Raw genomic sequence first — 26,419 nt, forward strand, 5'->3', positions numbered from 1 at the left:
AAACATAGTGCTTTTCCTTTAAACCAAAAAGTTCAATTTTGGTCTCATCCATCCACAAAACATTTTTCCAATAGCCTTCTGGCTTGTCCACGCGATCTCTAGGAAACTGCAGATGAGCAACAATGTTCTTTTTGGAGATCAGTGGCTTTCTCTTTGCAACCCTGCCATGCACACCATTGTTGTTCAGTGTTCTCCTGATGGTGGACTCATGAACATTAACATTAGCCAATCTGGCAGAGGCCTTCAGTTGCTTAGAAGTTACCCTGGGGTCCTTTGTGACCTTCCTATTTCACGCCTTGCTCTTAGAGTGATCTTTGTTGGTCGACCACTCCTGGGGTCCTAACAATGGTCTTGAATTTCCTCCATTTGTACACAATCTGTCTGACTGTGGATTGGTGGAGTCCAAACTCTTTAGAGATTGTTTTGTAACCTTTTCCAGCTGATAAGCATCAACGCTTTTTCTGAGGTCCTCAGAAATCTCCTTTATTCGTGCTATGATACACTTCCACAAACATGTGTTGTGAAGATCAGACTTTGATAGATCCCTGTTCTTTAAATAAAACAGGGTGCCCACTCACACCTGATTGTCATCCCATTGATTGAAAACACCTGACTCTAATTTCACCTTCAAATTAACTGCCAATCCTAGAAGTTCACATACTTTTGCCACTCACAGATATGTAATATTGGTTCATTTTCCTCAATAAATAAATGACAGAGTATAATATTTTTGTCTCATTTGTTTAACTGGGCTCTCTTTATCTACTTTTAGGACTTGTGTGAAAATCTGATGATATTTTAGTTCATATTTATGCAGAAATATAGAAAGGGTTCACAAAGTTTCAAGCAACACTGTATCTACATTGTATATTATCTTGTACAGTATCTCTGCATTATCCAGGATGCACCAGCATTTTAAAGGTGATATTGAAAGATATGACCAAAATGTAACCTGATATGCATAAAAACTCCATCTGAATCACAGAACAAGAAGACATCAATAAACAGTACAAAAATAAAAGAATTCTGATCACATAAGACAAAATAAATAGTAACTGTTCGAAATGAATGTTTCTCTGAATCTCAGACTTGCTGTCATTGGATCTTGGACTATAACTCGTCTTTCTGGTTGATGTGATCCCACTGGTGCTGGTTTTCGAGAGCTTGAACCACTTCATCAGCTTGAAGCCTCTCCTAAAGAAAATACGATTTTGAAAACATTACTCAAGGAAGTTTATCAAGTTATTTTATGTAGCATGCACTCATTTGTCTTTAGTAACCACATTATCTGTGCTGCACTATGATTGGTTTGCTTCACTCTGAAAGGGAATCAATCCAGGTTTCTCCTACTTCCGAGTAATGAACAGTGATTGACATGATGCAGAATGTAATAATGAAAGGGAGAAAGAAATACAATTTTGCTTTGAAACTTAGAGTACAAGTACAAAAACTGCAAAAATTGAAATATTTTAATACAATACAGATACCTGAAAAGCAAATAACGTACTTTGTTACTGTCCACCACTGGTTTTTGGACAGTGGAAGGAAAGAGGAAAACCCAGAGAAAACCCAGACGAATGTTGGAAGAGCATGCTCGATTCTGTACAGACAATAACTGACAAGGCCTTTTTTTTTTTTGGTTATTTGTGATTCGGCTTGTTTTAGATCTGAAATAAGTGCTGAAAAAGTGCTTGTAAGGCATCAGCCCTTTTCAAAAACACTTAACATTTTCATAACCCATTAGCTTTTGCATGTGCTGTAATACTCACTAGCTCTCTATAGAGGGGATCCAGGGTGAACCAGAGTGCCACAGCACAGCGCTGCCCTCTTGTGACTGCACGCACACCATGTGGGTTCTCACCACCTGAGGAGAAACCCACCATCCGTCCACACCTTGGCTTCACTGAAGCCTGAAACAGAAATTATTATTACAGATAGGGGGGAAAAAAAAACAAAAAACCCTTACCTAATGTAAACCAACTAAAGGTTTCAGAACTTTCATACCGTGATGGTTTTGGCATCCATTTTAGTAAATATGAAATCACCACCTTCAAAATCCCCATTGAGGTAAAGAAGGGCACTACAAGAAACAAAGACAATTTCTTTATATAATTAAAAAATGAAAATAATTCAGACATTTTGAACGTCTTAAAGTAGTAAAAAAAATTTAAAAGATCTTGAGAAGTTATGAAACTCCGCAGATTAGTGATAAAACATGTTTAAGAGCAGAGTATTCCTGTTGCTTTGACTAGCTCTTACTAGATATTACATTTGATAGTAATGAAGCAATACCATCCAAATGTCAAATCAGTTCCAACCTATAGTCTCTGTATGTGTAAGCAGGAGGCTCTTTCCAGCATTCATTGGCTTCAGGGTCTAGAAGACAGTTATCAGCATGGATTGGGTGGCTAAGGTCATTCCTGTGCTCCTGCTGATCTAGTATGGGAGGGGAAAAAAATGTTTAGACAGTTAAGCCTTAGGTAATAGTCAGTGTTCTAATAAAATGAGCTTAAATATCATACTTAAGATTAGTCAAAGTTGTGAAGTTCAGCAATACTATAATTTATATTTATTTTACTCCTTGAACCCACCTCCTGTTCCCACCCATGTATACAGAGCCACACCCCCAGAACATCGAGTCAGAAAGTTCACCGAAAGATGCTGCAATCCATTGTACTCAGAACTCTGAAAATTCCAAGTTGATTTTTCCAAGTTCCGATCTAAATACATTCCAGTGCTCAGAAAAACACGGATGCCCAGAGCGAGGCCATACTTGTATGGCTAGGCTCTGAAATTGATAAACAGATAAAGATGATCTACAGTGGTGCTTGAAAGTTTGTAAACCCTTTAGAATTTTCTATATTTCTGCATAAATAGGACCTAAAACATCAGATTTTCACACAAGTCCTAAAAGTAGATAAAGACAACCAAGTTTAACAAATGAGACAAAAATATTATACTTGGTCGTTTATTTATTGAGGAAAATTATCCAATATTACATATCTGTGAGTGGCAAAAGTATGTGAACCTCTAGGATTAGCAGTTAAATTGAAGGTGAAATTAGTCAGGTGTTTTCAATCAATGGGATGACAAATCAGATGTGTGTGGGCACCTTGTTTTATTTAAAGAACAGGGATCTATCAAAGTCTGATCTTCACAACACGTTTGTGGAAGTGTATCATGGCACGAACAAAGGAGATTTCTGAGGGCCTCAGAAAAAGCGTTGTTGATGCTCATCAAGCTGGAAAAAGTTACAAAACAATCTCTAAAGAGTTTGGACTCCACCAATCCAGAGTCAGACAGATTGTGTACAAATGGAGGAAATTCAAGACCATTGTTACCCTCCCCAGGAGTGGTCGACCACCAAAGATCACTCCAAGAGCAAGGCATGTAATAGTCGGCGAGGTCACAAAGGACCCCAGGGTAACTTCTAAGCAACTGAAGGCCTCTCTCACATTGGCTAATGTTAATGTTCATGAGTCCACCATCAGGAGAACACTGAGCAACAATGGTGTGCATGGCAGGGTTGCAAGGAGAAAGGCACTGCTCTCCAAAAAGAACATTGCTGCTCGTCTGCAGTTTGCTAAAGATCACATGGACAAGCTAGAAGGCTATTGGAAAAAAGTTGTGAAGGTGGATGAGAACAAAATAGAACTTTTTGGTTTAAATGAGAAGCATTATGTTTGGAGAAAGGATCTGTGAAACATGGTGGTGGTAGTATCATGGTTTGGGCCTGTTTTGCTGCATTTGGACCAGGACGGTTTGCCATCATTGATGGAACAATGAATTCTGAATTATACCAGGGAATTCTAAAGGAAAATGTCAGGACATCTGTCCATGAACTGAATCTCAAGAGAAGGTGGGTCATGCAGCAAGACAACGACCCTAAGCGCACAAGTCGTTCTACCAAAGAATGGTTAAAGAAGAATAAAGTTAATGTTTTGGAATGGCCAAGTCCTGACCTTAATCCAATTGAACTGTTGTGGAAGGACCTGAAGCTGACACACTGTCTGACAGATTACCTCAACTTCTGTGCAGACGTGGCTTCCCCTGCTAAGACTGTACGGTGTTACCCTAATAACAAACCATGGGTAACACAGGAAGTCAAAGCTGTCCTCAACAGGAAGAAGGCCGCCTTCAGGAACAGGGAGGTGATGAAAGCAGCACAGCAGGAGGTGAAACGCTGCATGAGGGAAGCTAAGGACAGCTACAGGAGAAAGGTGGAGCAGAAGCTGAAGAACAGCAGCATGAGGGAGGTCTAAAACCATCACAGGCCACAACACAAAGACCAGAGTCATTGAGGGGACAGTGGAGAGGGCGAACGAGTTGAATAAGTTCTTCAACCGGTTCAACCAGCCCACGTCCCCCCCCCTCCCTGCAGCCATCTCTCCTTCTTCCCTCAACACACCTCCCCCCAGTCATTGCAGCAGCCCCCACCTCAACACAGACTCCTCCATGCATTACTGCAGACCAGGTCAGAGGTCAACTAAGGAAGCTTCACCCCAGGAAAGCAGCAGGCCCAGACAAGGTGTGTCCCGACTACTGAAGACCTGCGCTGCTGAACTGGGTGAACCACTCCAATGCATTTTCAACCTCAGCCTGCAGCTGGGGAGAGTGCCCACCCTCTGGAAGACATCATGCATCATTCCAGTTCCCAAGAAGAACCGGCCCAGCGAGCTGAATGACTTCCGACTGGTGGCACTCACTTCACATCTGATGAAGACGTTGAAGCGGCTCTTCCTCAGCCTCCTCAGACCCCAGGTGCAACATGCCCAGGACTGTCTGCAGTTTGCGTACCGGGCAGGTGTTGGTGTGGAAGACGCCATCCTCTACCTGCTACACCGAGCCCACTCGCATCTGGATAAGGGAAATGGCATAGTGAGGATCCTCTTCTTGGACTTCTTGAATGCCTTCAACACCATCCAGCCCCTTATGCTTCAGGACAAATTGAATAGGATGCAAGTTGACCCCTGCCTGGTCACCTGGATCTCCAGCTACCTCACCGACAGGCCGCAGTACATCAGGCTGAAGGACATCGCATCTGATACTGTGATTAGCAGCACCGGAGCACCCCAGGGCATGGTGCTGGCCCCTCTTCTCTTCACCCTGTACACCGCGGACTTCTGCTACAACTAGGAGCTGTGTCACATTCAGAAGTTCACAGATGACACAGCCATCATGGGGTGTATCAGGGATGACTGAGAGGAGGAGTATAGGAGCCTGGTGAGGGACTTTGCTGCTTGGTGCAGCAGGAACCATCTGCAGCTCAACACCTCGAAGACCAAGAAGCTGGTCATTGACTTTGGGAGGTCACGACCAGTTCTGATCGAAGTAGTCGAGGTGGAGGCTGTGGATTTCTACAAGTACCTCGGGCTGTGGCTAGACAGCAAGCTTGACTGGACTTGCAACACCAACCACCTGTACAGGAAGGGACAGAGCAGGCTGTACCTATTTCCTGAGGAGGCTGCGGTCCTTTAACATCTGCAGGAAACTCCTGTGGATGTTCTATCAGTCCGTGGTCGCCAGTGTCCTGTTTTACACCATGGTGTGCTGGGGGGGGGCAGCACATCCAAGAAGGACACATCCAGGCTGGACAAACTGATCAGGCGGGCTGGCTCTGTGGTCGGCATGAAGCTGGACTCTCTGGTGATGGTTGCAGAGAATAGGACTATGGACAAAATACTGAACATCATGGACAATGCCAGTCACCCTCTGCACACTGTCATCAGCAACCAGAGGAGCCTGTTCAGTGACAGAATGCCCCTTCCCAAGTGCAGGACTAACAGACTTAAACTCCTTTGTCCCTCAAGCCATCAGACTGTACAACTCCTCTCTGGGGGGGGGGGGGGGGGGGGGGGCAGAAGGACAGAGGATGGGAAGGAGCAGTAGCCTAGCCTGACAATAAACAATACTGGACAACGTGCAATATAATGTGCAATACCTCTTCTGTTGGCCCTTCCCCCCCCCCTTCCCCATATCTTATTCTTTTTTATATTTGTATATGCAAATACCCAATTTAATTTATCTATAAGTTTTTTTCTCTATTTCTATTCTCTGTTTATCCTGTAATGATGCTACTGGGATTTTAATTTCCCTGAGAGAACCCTCCCAAAGGGATCAATAAAGTTCTATCTAATCTAATCTAATCGAGCAGTTCACGTGAGGAAACCCACCAACATCCCAGAATTGAAGCTGTTCTGTATGGAGGAATGGGCTAAAATTCCTCCAAGCCGGTGCGCAGGACTGATCAACAGTTACCGAAAACATTTAGCTGCAGTTATTACTGCACAAGGGGGTCACACCAAATACTGAAAACAAAGGTTCACATACTTTTGCCACTCACAGATATTGGATCATTTTGCTCAAGAAATAAATGACCAAGTATAATATTTTTGTCTCATTTGTTTAACTGGGTTCTCTTTATCTACTTTTAGGACTAGTGTGAAAATCTGATGATGTTTTACATCTTATTTATGCAGAAATATAGAACACTCTAAAGGGTTCGCAAACTTTCAAGCACCACTGTATATTAATTATTTCTGTGCAATTGAAGGGAAACAACGTATAAGGAAACTTATGTTCAGCTTTACCCATAAAAATGATCAGACACATTATGTAGAATCATGGGGTTTTTTTTTCAACAAAGGAAACTGTTTCTAACTGACTTTTGTTAATGACATTAGGTGTGTCAGAGAACTCTGGCAAGATGGATGTTGCCCAAGACCCCAAATGGGAATTGCACTTTTCCATGTGTTTGGGTTTTTCCAAGTTCCAGTACAATGGATTGCAGCATGAGAATAGCCAAGGATTAGAACCCCACCAATTTCAAACAATGTCCAGGCCTTACTTCATTATCAAGATTATAAAAGTGAGTAGCAAGGCTACAGACTAGTTTTTATCAGCAAAGTTGCACATCAAATGCCTGCAGCAGTGCTCTCCCCTCAGCAGACTTTTTTTTTTTTAAAAATAAGCATTCCATTACAACCCTAATTCCAAAAAAGTTGTGACGCTGTGTAAAATGTTAACAGAATGCAATGACCTTTAAGTTTATTAATTTATATGTTTAAAATTTATATCTGTCTGTAAAGCTGCTGTGTGACGATGTCTGTTGATATTTCAAATTGATATTTGAAATCAAGTTGGCATCTGCAAATCCGATCTATATTCAATTGAACAAAATACAAAGACCAGATATTTAAATGTTCAAACTGATAAACTTTGTGTCTCATCTCATTATCTCTAGCCACTTTATCCTGTTCTACAGTGTCGCAGGCAAGCTGGAGCCTATCCCAGCTGACTACGGGTGAAAGGCGGGGTACACCCTGGACAAGTCGCCAGGTCATCACAGGGCTGACACAGACACCCATTCACGCTCACATTCACACCTACGGTCAATTTAGAGTCACCAGTTAATCTAACCTGCATGTCTTTGGACTGTGGGGGAAACCGGAGCACCCGGAGGAAACCCACACAGACACAGGGAGAACATGCAAACTCCGCACAGAAAGGCCCTCGTCGGCCATGGGGCTCAAACCCGGACCTTCTTGCTGTGAGGCGACAGCGCTAACCACTACACCACCGTGCCGCCCCTAAACTTTGTGTATTGACCAAAAAATAAAAACCCAACCCCACACCCCCACCCACCCTCATTCTGAATTTGATTCCTGCGACACATTCCAAAAAAGTTGGGACAGGGCAACAACAGACTAGGAAAGTTGTGGAATGCTATAACACACATCTGTTTGGAACATTCTACAGATAAACAGGTTAATTACTCATTGGAAAGGCTCAGTCATTCACAAGCAAGGATGGGATGAGGTTCAGCACTTTGTGAAAAACTGCATAGGCAAATAGTCTAACAGTTTAAGAACAACATTTCTCAACATACAATTGCAAGGAATTTAAAGATTTCACCAACAACAATCCATAATTTCTCTTTCTGTTTCCGGTTGAGAGTACACCGTGTATGTTTTGGATGCCGCTTCTCACCGAAGCTTTTCATCCCCCCCCATTTGGTTTTCTTCTTTTTTGTGTTTGTGTAGTTTGATGTTTGTTTTCTGTTTGGGTGTTTTTTTCTGCCGGTTGTGGTGTGGCTCCAGACCCAGTTTTGGCATCCTTCAGGCCTTGGTTTGCCTGTGCTCCTCGCTGTGGACTGCAGTGAGCTCGTTGCTCTTTTAACATCTGGGTTGTCCAGCGGTGCTTTTGTGCTTAGTGCAGTGTTCTGAGCAATGTTGCTGGGTGGCATTGCGTTGGCTGTGCAGGTAGTTTGGGACATACTGTTGCTCTGTGTGGCGATGCTTCTGTGCTTGCTTTGTGGATCCATGGCACGGTGTTCCGGGTGATGTTGCCTGGCGATGTCGCGGCGGCTGTGCGGGTGGTGTGGGATTCATCTTCATGCGCCTGGTGGGACTGTGGTGGCTGCGCCACTGGAATCGCATTCTGACCCTCTTTTGGTGGACTCTTCCCCCCCAAATTTTCAAGTGACCTTGGGTGTGAAAAAGGTGCTATCCATCCATTATCTGTAGCCGCTTATCCTGTCCTACAGGGTCACAGGCAAGCTGGAGCCTATCCCAGCTGACTATGGGCAAGAGGCGGGGTACACCCTGGACAAGTCGCCAGATCATCGCAGGGCTAACACGTAGACACAGACAACCATTCACACTCACATCCACGGTCAATTTAGAGCCACCGATTAGCCTAACACCTGCATGCCTTTGGACTGTGGGGGAAACCGGAGCACCCGGAGGAAACCCACGTGGATACAGGGAGAGCATGCAAACTCCACACAGAAAGGCCCTCGCCAGCCGCTGGGATCGAACCCAGGACCTTCTTGCTGTGAGGCGACAGTGCTAACCACTACACCACTGTGCCACCCGAAAAAGGTGCTATATAAATTGAAATTATCATCATCATCATAATAAGATTCAGAGAATCCAGAGAAATCTCTGCATAGAAGGAGCAAGGCCGAAAACCAACACTGAATGCCTGTGACCTTTGATCCCTCAGGCGGCACTTCATTAAAAACCGACATGATAGTATAAAGAACATTACGACATGAGCTCAGGAACACTTTCTGAAGCCACTGTCGGTAAACACCGTCACTCTATCTACAATGCAAAGACAGAGCCATAAATCAACAACATCTAGAAACAACCCCAAATTCTCTGGGCCCGAGCTCATCTGAGTTGGACTGATGCAAAGTGGAAAAGTGTGCAAGACCACATTTCGAATTGCTTTTGGAAATCATGGATGTGTTCTCCAGGCTAAAAAGGAAAAGGACCATCCAGGTTGTTACCCGCACAAAGTTCAAATGCCAGCATCTGTGATGGTATAGGGGTGTGTTCGTGCTCAAGGCATGGGTAATTTGAACATATGTGAAGGCAAAATTAATGCTGAAAGGTACACATAGATTTTGAAGCAACATATGCTGCCATCCAGACATACAGTAGGTCGCGTTAACCGACAATTGTCCGTCATTGATGGATTTTTTTTAGCTATGACGGAAAAATCTGAAGGCCGTCGGTCATTTTGACGGATGTTTACCGTTACCATTACCAATAACAATAATAGCCTAATAATAACAATAATAAAACATAATGAAACACAATTGAAATTATTGGCAAGTTGTGGCAGAGTTTTCTTACATACAGTATACATAGTCTTCACTGCCGTCACTTTCAATCTGAGCTGACGTTGCGGCAGTCTTGATGTTCAGTGCATAGGCTGCTCATGTATACATTGTAGCCACTGTGCAAGGCTGTTCCCCCCATCGCGCTCCTGACCGCGCTAGGACTTTTCTAACCACTAGCACAGTGAGATGTATTAATGTTTCCCTTCTCTGCAGAAGACACATCATTTTTGCTATTAAAAAAAGAGATGCATTGGGTTGTTTGTGTCATTTCCCTGCCTGTACAATAGCGCTCATTTAGGCTAGTTGTTTTCTTGTTTTTAAAATGAAACAAATGTCGATTTATTGTATTCTTCCCCAGCAAGCTTAGGAAGCTTAGGAACATCACTGCTCGAATATCTGCTAAACTATCATTTTAATGAGAGCACGGGTAGACAAACTAACATTTAAACATAACTTCGTTTTATTTAAAGGCGTCACGCAGTGGCGATAAAAGTCGCATTATTCTGCACCAGAATGCTTTCGAGATTCGAAATAAATTGACCGTCGATTTTTCAAAAGCTTCCCGCGGTTATAATCGGTCCTTATTTGATCATGCCCATCACTTGAAATTTTCCGCGTTCGCAGCGCCCCCTCTCGGTCAATGGAACAGCTGCGTGACGTCATACCAGTAACCACTCGGTGCAGTTGCAATGACGGACACACCAGAAAATAGGAGCGATGCTGAGGAAATTAGCTTTGATTTTACCGATACAGAAGAAGAAAATGGCCCACAAGTAGAGATTTTGACAGCTGAATGTCCTGGTGGTATCCAGCCTTACAGATTTGAACCTGAGTGCTCATCTTCAGAAGAAAATGAGGACAGTTCTGACGACGACAGAAACGAAGACGAGAATGAAGACCGGCGACTTGAAGACTTGTTTTGGTTGGTTTCTCTGACTAAATCACTACTTATGTGTATTTTTAAAGACCATTTTCACTTGAATTAGAATGCTGTGTGATTAATCTATGATTATGTGTAATACTGATAGCTGTAGGGGGTGAAAGTATAGCTAGAAAGATTGAATTCTAGCAACTTGACAGCTTGCGATCTCGCGAAATGCAGTGGGCCTTCTGATACAGTAGACCCCTTGATATTCCAGTTTTCATCATTTTCCTTTTATTGCGGTTGATTTTAACTTGATATTCAGTATGTTATAAGCTGGGAGTATTGAGCTTTGTATTGTATTGTTTAGTAAACGTACAATCGTCAGTAACAAGTGATAATTATTAGTTAAAGGCAGCTCTGTGGCATAAATCTTTCAATTAATCTTCTGTCATCCATTTGCTAAAATTATGTGCCACGTGTTATCAAGACAACACTTCATGTGACAAAGAAAGATATGACAAATACATAAATGTATGAAAATCATTTTGTACAATTAATGATTGATACATAGAAACACTTAAAACGTGTGTGGCAGCGGGGGCGTGGTCAAGCGCCGGTCTGTGACAGGAGGGCGGAGCCAGGGAAGGTGAGTGGCAGAATCATTACACCTGACGGTAATTAACCTGTGTTGTGTGTTTTCCCAGTCACCGCGCCCTATTTAAGGAGGCAGAGGGAGAGCAGAGAAGAGCTCATCCCGGGACAAGAACACAGTGTGTGTTTCGCTATCAGATTAAAACTGGCGGTTATACTGAAAAGTCTGGCAATAAAAAGCCTATTTGCATCTGAAGCGTTGTCCTGCCGTCCTCTGTGCTCCACCCACACTTCAGAGAGCTCTACAGTGGTGCCAAAACCCGGGACAAGGTAGAGCACCAACCTCGCAGCCCCATGGAATCCTCCCCGTTCGCGGACCTGGTCCACGCCCTCGCCACGGCTCAGCAAAGCCAGCACCAGGCGCTCGTCACGCTCCGAAAGGAGCAAGAGCGGCGCTTCAAAGCCCTGGTGCTGGCCCAGCAGGAAGATCGCGAGGCGTTCCGGCATCTCCTCGCGTCGGCGGGGTCCACCAGCGCCCCGGCCGCGGGCCCGTCTCCCCTCACCGTGACCAAGATGGGCCCGCAGGACGACCCCGAGGCGTTTCTCACATTGTTCGAGCAGGTCGCTGAAGCCTCGGGGTGGCCGATGGAGCAGCGCGCGGCGCGCCTCCTCCCCCTCCTGACGGGAGAGGCGCAGCTGGCCGCACTATAACTCCCCGCCGGCTGGCCTACGCGGACCTTCGCCGAGCCGTCCTCCAGCGCGCGGAAGCGCTGGCGCTGTTGTTCTAGCGTGCGCCCCACGCGCTGGAGGACGGCCCGGCGAAGGTCCGCGTAGGCCAGCCGGCGGGGAGTTATAGCGCGGCCAGCTGAGCCTCTCCCGTCAGGAGGGGGAGGAGGCGCGCCGCGCGCTGCTCCATCGGCCACCCCGAGGCTTCGGCGACCTGCTCGAACAATGTGAGAAACGCCTCGGGGTCGTCCTGCGGGCCCATCTTGGTCACGGTGAGGGGAGACGGGCCCGCGGCCGGGGCGCTGGTGGACCCCGCCGACGCGAGGAGATGCCGGAACGCCTCGCGATCTTCCTGCTGGGCCAGCACCAGGGCTTCGAAGCGCCGCTCTTGCTCCTTTCGGAGCGTGACGAGCGCCTGGTGCTGGCTTTGCTGAGCCGTGGCGAGGGCGTGGACCAGGTCCGCGAATGGGGAGGATTCCATGGGGCTGCGAGGTTGGTGCTCCACCTTGTCCCGGGTTTTGGCACCACTGTAGAGCTCTCTGAAGTGTGGGTGGAGCACAGAGGACGGCAGGACAACGCTTCAGATGCAAATAGGCTTTTTATTGCCAGACTTTTCAGTATAACCGCCAGTTTTAATCTGATAGCGAAACACACACTGTGTTCTTGTCCCGGGATGAGCTCTTCTCTGCTCTGCCTCCTTAAATAGGGCGCGGTGACTGGGAAAACACACAAAACACAGGTTAATTACGGTCAGGTGCAATGATTCTGCCACTCACCTTCCCTGGCTCCGCCCTCCTGTCACAGACCGGCGCTTGACCACGCCCCCGCTGCCACAATGTGTTTTAAAAAAAAATAATTTTTTTCTATCAATACCTAGCCATGACCTTGAAATCAGATCCATTGATAACAGTCACAAATAGTGTTCAGTGTTCGTTGTTAAAGCCAAACACAATACACCGATTAGGCATTTTGTATCACAGAATATTAATACATCATTTCATAGTGTTTTGAGTGTTCAAAACTATCCACAAACTGAATAAATCCACAAAATCCGCAATGTAAACAACTCTGGTAAACGCACGCTATAGAGAAAACATGGGGACAGGCCAGCATCACCCAAGGGAGGTTACTGGTATGACGTCACACATAAGTTGACCTAGTTAACGGCTGGCTGCCTAAATTTGGCTGTGTGCGTCAACTTTAAATGCTTGTAGCGGGCGCATCGTGACACTGAGATCGCGGGAAACCGAGGGGCTTGAATAACCCACCAAACCCGACATTTTGACACATGATATAGCCTGATTGCTGAAATTACCGCACGACGCCTTTAAGACCTTCCGTGTCAGGTTCCAGGCTCCGCCGAGCTGAGACGCGGGGTGCAGCTGCACCACTGGTGCAGAAAGACCGCATGCTGCAGGATTTCCTCCCTATGAAGAGAGTACTAGCAGGGTCGGGAAATCCAACTTTCAGAGGCTCTTGCCGGCTTCTGATCACTTCCCTGGGAGAAATGTTTCCCGACTTCAGAACTTTGGCTGAAGTGGCGCTGGTTATTCCAGTCTCCAGTGTCGCAGCAGAGCGCGGGTTCAGCCTTCAGAATAAAATTAAAACGTCAATGAGAAGTCGTCTGTCCGAGGCAAAGACGCAAAATTTAATGACGCCTCGGCAGCAGTCTCCATTGACGACTTTGATTATGCACAAGCGAGATCCCAATTTAAATCCATGCGGGCCAGAAGGAAGGTTTGAGCTCACGCAAACAGGTCAAATTAGATTGTCACTTAAATCATTGTAGTGGACTGTTCATATTTTAACTGCAATTGTCTTGCTACGTTGTAAAATAACATTGTTCATATGCCCGTTAAGGCACAACAGCCGCAATGTTTTTAGCGGAGGGAAAATGGGTTCACAAGTAACCGAACGTCAGAATCTCTGTTCATCTTTTTGCATCATAAATACATAAATAAATGATTAAATAATACAAGCTTGTTCTGTGAATTAATTTTTAAATGAAAATGAGTCCATGAAAACACAAGTTATTAAATCTATAGCATTTATAGCCTATATACATTGTCATTTAAAAGTTAAAATAAAATGACAGATAATAATGGACAATGACGGAATTTTTACGACCCTGTCTGTCAAAATGACGGACAATGAAAAAGTCTAACGTAACCACTACATCCAGACAACTTCTTTTCAGGGACGTCCCTGCCAAACCACATTCTGCAACTGCTTCGTAGTAAGAGTGCGGATGCTAAACTGGCGTGCCTGCCTCCCACTGAAAGTGTATGGCGTATTATGCACAAAATACAAATTAAGCACAAAAGACAACAATAGAGAACCCAGACTGTTGAGCAACTGAAGTTGTATATCAAGCAAGAATGGGAAAGAATTTCACATTCAAAACTTGAACAACTGCCCTCAGTTCCCAAATGCTTACTGAGTGTTGTTAAAAGAAAAGGTGACGTATTTTTTTTTTTAATTAAAAAAAAAGTGGTAAAACATGCTCTTGTCTAACACACCATCTTTTTTGGAATGTGTTGCAGGCATTACATTCAGAATGCGCATATATTATTAAAAAAAAGTTTCAATTTGAACATTAAATATCTAGTCTTTGTATTGTATTCAAATGAATATGGGTCAAAAATGATTTGCAAATCCTTTTTGTTTTACACAGCATTGCACCTTTTTTGGAATCAGTGACTTATTTTCTAATCCTGTTACTCAAATGCTCTTGTGACAGAGCCATTTTTCCCCCTGAGCAGACATCAAATTTCCATGCTTCCCAGTGTTAGCATTTTTGCACATCCTGTGCAATTGTATGCTAGGCCATTCACTGCTTGATAGCAAAGTTATAAGGCTATAAACATGTGACATTCGGCACAGCAACTGATTTATGAGTGGTCAAGGGTGCCTTTTCTCTTCTGTTATTTTTTGTAATGAACTCTTGTGCATATTTTTAACTGTCACTATCAGTGTTGGCTGGTTAGCATCATTAGATAACTAGCAGCTGACTGTATTAACTAGCAAACACCAGTCGTGAAATCTGAAAAACTCATGAACTCGTACTCATTTGGTCAAGAGTGACTTTGTGGTCCTGTTTTTCTTTTTAATGAGCTGTCAGTCTTTAAAAGATGTACTGTGAGGTTGTACATCAAATTTCTATAAAATGAATTTTCAAGACACAAGTGATCAATTTAACAACTGCATAACAAAGAAGCACAAGAAAAAAAACATTCAACATTTTGAGGGGGAAATAGAAGGGGGTTTTTTCCATAGTTTCCTGCGAAAATCTGTGGACTTGGAAGTGTGATGTCAGTTCAAGAATAACAATGGCTGCGATAGAGAACACCAATAAAAGCCAGTCAGAGAATGACTGGGAAAGTTCTTTTTCCATTGTATCGGAGGTTGCTTGAGTGATTCGCTTAGAGGAGATCAGGGAGGTGCTTTATACTGGTCACTAGAAGTACAAGTTGGAAGCAAATGATGCTGGAAATATGGTGACTGAACACTCAGATATGGAACGATCTAACCCATCGAGACTTGAGTGAATGGTCGACCCCTACTGTCTTTTCTTCCATCCATATCCCTTGATCCATATTCAGTATCATGACTACATGGGCGAATAGTGCAATCATGCATGTATGTGAAAATTTACTGAAAAATTCTGTCAGTTTCATCTTACAGCATCTTGAGTCTATAATGTGTCCACTTTCACGCTCGATGACTGTCTTTCAGCCATTCAAAGAACTGTTGTGCCAAATGCGAACACCACATCGTAACACAAGGACATGGCATCTTTTGAAAAGCAATGATCAGGTTCGATAAGTACACACAATGATTTTGTTTACAAAGATGGTTCTTGAAATGACATCACTACGGTAGACTACTGGAGCTTGCCGAAGATTTGTGTCTTGGTCGTTAAGGACGTTGCTAGGGGCATAATGGGACTGGGTGGGTATTTCTGAAAATTTTCAATGTTTTTTAGGGTCATTTTCGGTCTCAGAATTCACTCTCGGTGAAATGTGATGTGCTACCTCACACTGACTCTTTAAGCTCACTTATTAGTTTAACATAACACAATTAGTTAGTATTACATACAATTCTATGATGGTGGTTCATCCAAAGTGATGGGGCATTAAGGAGTGTCTATGAGGTGCCCTTCAGGATGACCATGTTAAAACAACCAAGCACTCCGGACTAAATGGGTTTTCTCAGCCCCATAAAATGTGCTGATGCCATGACTTGATTTATTTTAATCTTGTTCGAATATTTTCCAAGTTATCTGTACTATGAAAAGATTTGTTTTAATCTATTACTGCACTTTTCAGCGCTTCATTATTGAATTTGGTAGTCATGTACTTTTATTCGAAAGGTACTACTAGATTCTCCGTGATCATGATTTAGTGTAACACACCTGGGAGAGCTGTCCTGCACACTAGATGAGTGTATGAGAAATGTAGAGTGGAATTCAACATGAAATAGGACTCAATTATCTTCCTGGCCTTCTCGCTGACATCATAGAAGAGACGGGCACTCCTTAAAGGAACACGGCCTTCATAACCATACTGTAAGTCACATCACAATGGTTCTAAAATTAGTGGCGATACTGGATAAAGCAGCAGTTCTAGTTTTTGCAGCAAAACACAAAAAAAACTGACAGTAGGGAAGAGCAGGGAGACTTGGGACAAGTTTTCAGCTTTTCTAGATTGTCTGAAAGTCTTTGCAGGTAGGGTCACATTCATATTGGGTGAGAGAGTATTTACTATACTCTTTTACTACAACATTAGTTTCTCAGCTTGTCACATATACTGGTCTTCAGACTTCACTTTTTCTGTCATTATTTGCAGGGAGACATGAGACACTGAGGGGAAATATGGGACATTATGTTGGGAGAATTGGGATATAGTGGGGAAACATGGAGCAAAAATACAATACCTAGGCAATACCTACATGCTTAATTTTGATTTATTATCAAAACTTGTAACATATGAACTGTATGAACACACAATGCTGGCACAGCTACAGAAAAATAGATCCATTCTCAAGAAGGAATGAAATAAGCTTAATCCACATACAGGGACATGCCCACATTTTTAACAAACATTTTTAAACAATTTTATATTTGTAACCCAGAAGAAAAAAAAAACTGTAACATGATGAACTGTCCCAACTCTCCTCATCTGGACATCATGAAAGCAATCATTAAGTGTTTTCCCCAGAATTTAAGTTGAATAAATACTATACTAGTGCATCTCAAAAAATTAGAATATTGTGAAAAAGTTCAATATTTTCCACCAGTTATTTAAGAAAGTGAAAATGTTATACATTATAGACTCATTACACATAAACTAAAATGTTTCAAGCATTTTTCTATTTTAATTTTAATCAGTATGGCATACAGTGCAAAAACATAAAAAAAACCCATCTCAAAATACTAGAATATTTCATTTCGAGTTTGAGTAAAACAGTATGAACACAGTGTATCTTTCGGTCTAGTTCAGTACACACAACCACAATCATGGGGAAGACTGCTGACTTGACTGTTGTCCAGAAGATGATCACTGATGCCCTCCACAAGGAGGGTAAGCCACAAAAGGTCATTGCTGAAAAGGGTGGCTGGAAAAGGTGCACAAGCAACAGGGATGGCTGCAGTCTTGAGAGGATTGTCAAGAAAAGTTGATTCAAGAACTTGGGAGAGCTTCACAAGGAGTGGACTGAGGGTGGTGTCAGTGTATCAAGAAGACCCATCACGAACAGACATCTTCAAGAAAGGGGATACAACTTTCGCATTCCTAATATCAAGCTACTCCTGAGCCAGAGACAATGTCAGAAGTGTCTTATCTGGGCTAAGGAGAGAAAGAAATGGACTGTTGCTCAGTGGTCCAAAGTCGTCTTTTCAGATCAAAGTACATTTTGCATTTAATTTGGAAATCATGGTTCTAGAGTCTGGAGGAAGAGTGGAGAGGCACAGAATCCAAGGTGTTTGAAGCCCAGTGTGAAGTTTCCACAGTCTGTGATGATTTGGGGTGCCGCGTCATCTGCTGGTGTTGGTCCACTGTATTTTATCAAGTCCAAAGTCAACACAGCCATCTACCAGGAGATTTTAGAGCACTTCATGCTTCCATCTGCTGACGAGCTTTTTGGAGATGCTGATTTCCTTTTCCAGCAAGACTTAGCACCTACCCACAGTGCCAAAACTACTACCAAATGGTTTGCTGACCATGATATTACTGTGTTTGATTGGCCAGCCAACTTGCCTGACCTGAACCCCATAGAGAATCTATGGGGTATTGTCAAGAGGAAGATGAGAAACACCCGACCCAAAAATACAGATACGCTGAAGGCCATTATCAAAGCAACCTGGGCTTCAATAACACCTCAGCAGTGCCACAGACTGATCACCTCCATGCCACACCGCATTGATACAGTAATTCATGGTAAAGGAGCCCCAACCAAGTATTGAGTGTATAAATGAATATACTTTTCAGAAGTTGGACATTTCTGTATTGTAAATCCTTTTTTTGATTAATCTTAGGGAATATTCTAATAATTTGAGATACTGGATTTCTGATTTTCATGAGCTATAAGCCATAATCATCTAAATTAAAACAAAAAAGGCTTTAAATATTTCACTTTACATGTAATGAATATAGAATATATGAAAGTTTACCTTTTTTAATGAAATTACGAAAAAAAGGAACTTTTTCATGGTATTCTAATTTTTTGAGATGCACTAGTATATGGTAACTCTAGGCCACATACCTTAATTCCTAACAAATCCACAATTCTCCAGCGTACATTACACCATAGAATGGAGGTGGAAGTGAAGTAGAAAATACAAGTTCTGGTTGACTAAAATATTTAACTGCATAAACCTTACTGCAGTGTCCAGCTTCATGGCTCCAAAGGAAGTAGATTACTCTAAGGGGCAATATCTAACTGCTGATGTAATCTAAAATCTGATTGGTTGAAATTAATTTATGGGAATACAAACTGTTCTGTTTCCCCCATCCCAAGTCTCCCTACTCTCCCCTACAAATTTTAGATTTTATGAGAAACTATTCAAATATAAGGCACATGATGCAAACAATCACATGTACTTGAGTTAAAATGAAAAGATTTTACTTCTAAACACTTTCATTTTAATTTTAACCAGTGGCACATCATCCATGTTGCAAGCGAAGGAGAGCCCCATATATAACTGCTCAACAAACCTTAATCCCTAATGACCCACTTTATTTATTTATTTAATTTTTGAGAGCCATTGGTAAATAGAATTTAATTGTCAGAATGATATGCAAATATGAGTTACCATAACTAGAATAGGAAACAAACTCACCTTCAAGGTTTTGAGCACAGTTGTGCCTTCAAATTTTTCATTTGGTGTGTGAGGGGACACCTTTCCTCTGTAGCCATCTCCAGCACTTGTTGTAATCTAACATTAGAGATAAAATATAAAACAGTAATTATTGCAAATGTCTCCTCTGGTATCATGATACCAGAAAACACAGATACCCACTTATGGCTTGTTTATACTTGGGCAAATCATTTTTTTTAAACTGTCAACAGGGCAAAAATATACAGTGCTCTCCATGATTATGAGCACCCCTTATAAAGATTATAGGAAGAAACGTTTGAAAAAAATCCACCTTTTGGTGAAATAGCTTCATCTCACACTGAAAGAAGAGTGCTCTGAGAGCACAATATCCCCCACTGGCAACTATGCCATAACTCTGGTAAAATGTGACTGAACTGAATGAAATTGCAATATGCGTATTACTGACATATACCAAAGAATCCTGCCAAACAAATCCCTCATCAAGAAATAATCATTTTCAACAAAAACACGTGCCACTGTTACTGGCACCCCTGGAAATGAAAGTGAGCACCATGTAACTGAAGCACGTTTCCCATTTAAATTGTACACTTGAGTTGATTGGAGTGTGTAGGAACTTTCAAGCTGTAATCCATGACTTCCTGATTAACTGGGAAACAAATATGAGGTGACACAGAGGCCAAATTCCCTTACCCGGTGTCCGAAATCGCTCCCTACTCACAATATAGGGCACTATATAGTGGGGATGCCATTTTGTAAAGCTGTCCGAAATGATAGTGAGGATTATTACACCCTATATAGTGCACTCAAAGTATCCCACAATGCATCAAGAAAAGTAGTATACAACCGATGGTCACTAACCAAGTAATATATCCCATCATGCATTACGGCAGCACTGAAAGAAATCAAATTAAGTCTCAAATTTGATTTAATAAAAGGCAGCAGCAAAATAGAAAGTATTCAGCCTTGATTTAAAAAAAAACTGAAAGATGCAGGTCACTTTGTATTGATTGTGGGAAATATACTTAGTATAATATGTATTTATCACAAAAATACATACATGTATTTATTGTTTTGAAAACCCACCAGCTGGCTGATATGGCATGTTTTAATTGTGCGATAGTAAAGACGTAAATAATGTCGCGACGGAGTATTGTCAGAAAGTGTTTTTTCATTTTACCAATGACTTCACTACAGTTAGGTCCATATATATTTGGACACTGACACAAATTTATTTATTTATTTTTTTTTTACCTGTTTACTGAAACATATTCAAGTTATAGTTATATAATGGACATGGACATAAAGTCCAGACTTTCAGCTTTCATTTGAGGGTATCCACATTAAAATTGGATGAAGGGTTTAGGAGTTTCAGCTCCTTAACATGTACCACCCTGTTTTTAAAGGGACCAAAAGTAATTGGACAATTGACTCAAAGGCTATTTCATGGGCAGGTGTGGGCAATTCCTTCGTTATGTCATTCTCAATTAAGCAGATAAAAGGCCTGGAGTTGATTTGAGGTGTGGTGCTTGCATTTGGAAGATTTTGCTGTGAAGAAAACATGCAGTCAAAGGAGCTCTCCATGCAGGTGAAACAAGCCATCCTTAAGCTGCGAAAACAGAAAAAAACCCATCCGAGAAATTGCTACAATATTAGGAGTGGCAAAATCTATAGTTTGGTACATCCTGAGAAAGAAAGAAAGAAAGAAAGAAAGAAAGAAAGAAAGAAAGAAAGAAAGAAAGAAAGAACTGGTGAACTCATCAACACAAAAAGACCTGGACACCAACAGAAGTCAACAGTGGTGGATGATCGCAGAATAATTTCCATGGTGAAGAGAAACCCCTTCACAACAGCCAACCAAGTGAACAACACTCTCCAGGAGGTAGGTGTATCAATATCCAAATCTACCATAAAGAGAAGACTGCATGAAAGTAAATACAGAGGGTTCACTGCATGGTGCAAGCCACTCATAAGCCTCAAGAATAAAAAGGCTAGATTGGACTTTGCTAAAAAACATCTAAAAAAGCCAGCAGAGTTCTGGAAGAACATTCTTTGGACAGATGAAACCAAGATCAACCTCTACCAGAATGATGGAAAGAAAAAAGTATGGCGAAGGCATGGTACAGCTCATGATCCAAAGCATACCACATCATTTGTAAAACACGGCGGAGGCAGTGTGATGGCTTGGGCATGCATGGCTGCCAGTGGCACTGGGTCACTAGTGTTTATTGATGATGTGACACAGGACAGAAGCAGCCGGATGAATTCTGAGGTATTCCGAGACATACTGTGTGCTCAAATCCAGCCAAATGCAGCCAAACTGATTGGTCAGCGTTTCATAATACAGATGGGGAATGACCCAGAACATAAAGCCGAAGCAACCCAGGAGTTTATTAAAGCAAAGAAGTGAATTATTCTTGAATGGCCAAGTCAGTCACCTGATCTCAACCCAACTGAGCATGCATTTCACTTGTTAAAGACTAAACTTCAGACAGAAAGGCCCACAAACAAACAGCAACTGAAAACCACTGCAGAAAAGGCCTGGCAGAGCATTAAAAAGGAGGAAACACAGCGTCTGGTGATGTCCATGAGTTCAAGACTTCAGGCAGTCATTGCCAACAAAGGGTTTTCAACCAAATATTAGAAATGAACGTTTTATTTACAATTATTTAATTTGTCCAATTACTTTTGAACCCCTGAAATGAAGGGATTGTGTTTAAAAAATGCTTTAGTTCCTCACATTTTTAAGCAATCATTTTGTTCAACCCACTGAATTAAAGCTGAAAGTCTGAATTTCAACTGCATCTGAATTGTTTTATTCAAAATTCATTGTGGTAATGTACAGAACCAAAATTAGAAAAATGTTGCCTCTGTCCAAATATTTACTGTTTGGACCTAACTGTATATAGTCCTCTATGTAATAATTCCCTATATAGAGAGTAGTGAACGAGTGAGCAATTTCAGACACAGGGTTAATCATCCATCAACATGGGAAAGATAAGAGAATACACAAACCAAATGAGGGAGAAGTGTGTTGAGCTTCATAAGTCAGGGAATGGTTATTAAAAAAAAAAAAATTAGCTACTTGCCTGAAAATGTCATGGAGAGCACAACAGGTTAGTAAGATTTTTTTTTTTAACAGTTAAAGTGTTTTTCACTGAAATAAGGAAGTGTAACAGAAAGAACTGAAATTGAAGCCATATTTTAACCAGATTAGGACAAAATATAGTAATTTTCATTTTCATTGAAAAAAAATAGTGACTACTCTAGTTTATTTTGGGGGGTCTGAAAGCAATATAGTTGGTTTCTATTGAGAAAATGTGTTCGCTGGGTTTAGATGCACCGACCATTAGTAAGATCATTTATTTATTGAGGTATTTCACCTGACGTCACAGGGTCACGTGACGCCCCGGTGTCCACCATTTTGGACGGCAAGCTAGCTAATGTCAACAACAGTAGCTAGTATGTTACTGTAGCAATATTTACGTTCAGTCATTTGGATGACTCTTAAAACCTTTCAGTCTCAAGTTTTTCCTTTACTGGATTTACTAGTTTACTGAGCTAGCGCGCGATGGCTCCCGGCCCGGCCGGCGAGCGCGCGATGGCTCCCGGCCCGGCCGGCGAGCGCGCGATGGCTCCCGGCCCGGCCGGAGAGCGCGCGATGGCTCCCGGCCCGGCCGGAGAGCGCGCGATGGCTCCCGGCCCGGCCGGAGAGCGCGCGATGGCTCCCGGTTTGGCCGAGCCGGCGTGCTAGCTCAGTAAACTAGTAAATCCAGTAAAGGAAAAACTTGAGACTGAGAGGTTTTAACAGTCATCTAAATGACTGAACGTAAATATTGCTACAGTAACATACTAGCTACGATGTTGTTGACATTAGCTAGTGCTAACAGCTAGCTGCTAGTGCACTGCTACAACACAGACACCGACCCTAATAATACAGTTCTTAGTCATTGCCTGGTAACAGCAAATTTATAACGGGCCATGTCTCAACAGACTAAGAAGTTATTTCAATGACATTTAATAACATTTTGTTTATCCTGAGGACCGAAAGTAAATGAAAATGTGAACAAACCTTAGCTGTAATCAGATGGCGACCACCGGCTCCAGGGACGACCCACTGATGTAGGCATGTTACCCAGCCTGACAAAATATTTGTAGGCATCCAAACTCTTATACGCTTTCAGATCAATACCTGTGTATAGCGATGGGTTTTTAACGACATAGGTGTACAGATCATGTGGGCCGAAGTCAGGTAAAGACGAGGGCTTTGTGTACTTCCGTACGTCAGTGAACAATCCTGGTGGAAGCAGGTAAACATCGTTCTCTAAGCCTGCTAACCTCAATTTTTGCAAATACCTCTCGCTCTGCTCGCCCTGTAAATGCCCTACATTGCTGGATAGTGAAGGTGTTGTCTGCATCTCGCTCCTTTTTCTTTTATGTTTTTCGTTTGTCGCCTTCCTCGCATTCAAACTGATTCGAGCCGTGCCGTCCAAAATGGCAGCATCACATGACTTGGTCACGTGAGTGAAATACCTCAATAGCCATCAAGCTGTTTTTCTTTCCAAAGTTACTATACTATGTACACTACCGTACAAAAGTTTGGGGTCACTTTGAAATGTCCTTATTTTTGAAAGAAAAGCACTGTTCTTTTCAATGAAGATCACTTTAAACTAATCAGAAATCCACTCTATACATTGCTAATGTGGTAAATGACTATTCTAGCTGCAAATGTCTGGTTTTTGGTGCAATATCTCCATAGGTGTATAGAGGCCCATTTCCAGCAACTCTCACTCCAGTGTTCTAATGGTACAATGTGTTTGCTCATTGCCTCAGAAGGCTAATGGATGATTAGAAAACCCTTGTACAATCATGTTAGCACAGCTGAAAACAGTTTAGCTCTTTAGAGAAGCTATAAAACTGACCTTCCTTTGAGCAGATTGAGTTTCTGGAGCATCACATTTGTGGGGTCGATTAAATGCTCAAAATGGCCAGAAAAACGTCTGGACTATATTTTCTATTCATTTTACAACTTATGGTGGTAAATAAAAGTGTGACTTTTCATGGAAAACACAAAATTGTCTGGGTGACCCCAAACTTTTGAATGGTAGTGTATGTATACTATACTATATACAAGACACTTAAGTAATTATCCCGTAAAATGATCCATAATTTGTTAGATTTACTGACTATTTAATGACTATTTTCAGCCGAAATGTTCGTCTTGGCGAACATTTCGCCAAGGAAATGTTCGAGGAATGGGGTGGGGCTTCGAGGTTATCAGTTAATATCAGAAAGTTCAAAACACCTACGCAAGTGTCAATTGTTCTACACATACATGTCAACATGTCACTCTATTCACGTCAAATACATTTTTTGGGGAACATATGAACTTGATTATACAGTTGTGAACACACAAATCAAGTCAAAAGACACAAAGTCACAAGTCGTGTGTGTGTGTGAGAGAGAGAGAGATCAAGGACATACAAGTGCCAGTTGCCTCAGCTCAGAACACTCATCTTCAGAAATGACGTCATCAAAGAGGACCCTCTGCGTTCCATTAAGAGCAACAGAGTTCTGCACCAGGCGAATACTGTCGTACAACAAAGAGCCTCCTATGTAGATGCAACAGAGTTATAAATATACAACTTAATGTCAGTATAATTGCACAAAATGTGTACCTTCTGATGTTGCTCTGGCTGAAAAGAGTGCCATTTTTATTGCCAATCTTTAAGTAAATGTTTTTATAATGTGTATATACAGTATACTAACAGAAACATATGTACAACTGCTCATTTATGCAGTTATCTAAATCAGTCAATCACAATGTGGAAGAAGTGTGATCTCTGACTTTAATTGTGGCATGGCTGTTGGTTGACCAATGGGCTGGTTTGAGCATTTCAGATACTGCTGATCTCCACAACAGTCTCCAGAGTTTAAGCAGAATGGTGCGAAAAAACAAAAAACATCCTGTGTGTGGATGGTCTGCAGGCTACAACACCTTGTTGGTGAGAGGGATCAGAGGAGAATGACCAGACTCGTCTGAGCTGACAGGAAGTCTTTAGTAAATAAAATAATCACTTTCTACAACCATGGTGAGCAGAAAAGCATTTATGGTAAGTGTAAATTATAACACACACATTGTAACCCACAAATAAATAAATAAATAAATAAATAAATATTTATTTCCATTGTATATGTGGTACAACTTCTGTATTTTAACACATAATATATAGATTTAGGCACTGCCTAAAAGCGGAGCTCCCATCTGTTTCTGGGTTGAAGAATTTTCTGATATCATAACCAGTCTCTTTTGTTTTATTTCTTTACCGGCGAACACTGGCCACTAGGCGGTGTGTAGGACTGGTAATTACTAACGCTGTCCATTAAGGCCCGGTCCCACTGGCCGATGGACACAAAACGTATGCAAAAAGGACACAGCGGACGAACAAAATTTCGGGGGTGGCGCCATCCGTTTTCATCCGCTCCAGAAATGGACAAAATTGGCGAAAATTTGCGAAAACAGAACGGAAAAGAACGGACGTGGGTAGTATATAGCGGGGATGTTAAACGCATGTTCATAGGAAGCCTAGCGGATGAAAGCGGATGGAAGTGGATGACAGCTCCGAAGGGGTTACCGGTGATAACTGAGAAGCGGACGCATAGCAGAAAGAGCGGATGCATAGCGGAAGAAGGGGATGCATCACGTACGCCTAACGGAAACAAAGGGGATGTTGCGCGGATGTATATCGGATGCAGACCGTTCACTGCGCATGCGGGGGGTATGAATTGCGTCTGCTCAGCGGATATAAAGGGATGCAGCACGCACGCCGTCAGCATAAAGCGGAAAGACGTGCTGGCGGCTACATCGATACATCTCTACTACTAGATGATTTTCTCCCCCTTTTTATACAAAATATCGATTGTCCGCTAGGTGTCCTTCTACATACTCTAGACATACTCCAGACATCCTAAATATACGAGATACATCCCAGATATAAACGCTTTGTCCGTTTTGAATACTTTATATACGAGATGCATACGCTTACATCCTTTCTATTTCCGTGCTACTAACGATGAATAGACGTTTCATGTACCTTATCTTTCCTCCCTCTTTCCGTTTTCAGCTGCAGCAGATGTGAGTTGCGAGGATGCCCAGAGGATGCAGAGAGGATACAGCAGACGTTTAACGGATGATAACGGACATAGAACGTTTGTTGCTCGTATATGTCATGGATTTACATCGTACACAGCGGAAAGTTCATCCGTTCTA

At 42.3% G+C, this 26,419-nt stretch overlaps 1 protein-coding gene across 2 annotated transcripts in view; it reads right to left on the minus strand.

Moving 5' to 3' along the window:
- Positions 1–790: 790 nt before the first annotated feature.
- The window catches only part of p3h2 (prolyl 3-hydroxylase 2), a 129,176-nt gene continuing 103,547 nt past the window's right edge, over positions 791–26,419 (minus strand). For both annotated transcript variants that reach the window (XM_060941824.1, XM_060941823.1), the window contains exons 9-15: positions 24,634–24,761; positions 19,153–19,248; positions 16,228–16,378; positions 2,319–2,436; positions 2,005–2,080; positions 1,770–1,910; positions 791–1,194 (exon numbers count right to left, since the gene is read on the minus strand). In XM_060941824.1, the coding sequence (XP_060797807.1) occupies positions 1,111–1,194; positions 1,770–1,910; positions 2,005–2,080; positions 2,319–2,436; positions 16,228–16,378; positions 19,153–19,248; positions 24,634–24,761 (794 nt within the window). In that variant the 3' untranslated portion in view covers positions 791–1,110. The remainder of the gene's footprint in view (positions 1,195–1,769; positions 1,911–2,004; positions 2,081–2,318; positions 2,437–16,227; positions 16,379–19,152; positions 19,249–24,633; positions 24,762–26,419) is intronic.

This window comes from Neoarius graeffei, chromosome 15, assembly GCF_027579695.1.
Source record: "Neoarius graeffei isolate fNeoGra1 chromosome 15, fNeoGra1.pri, whole genome shotgun sequence".
Taxonomy (NCBI): Eukaryota; Metazoa; Chordata; class Actinopteri; order Siluriformes; family Ariidae; genus Neoarius; species Neoarius graeffei.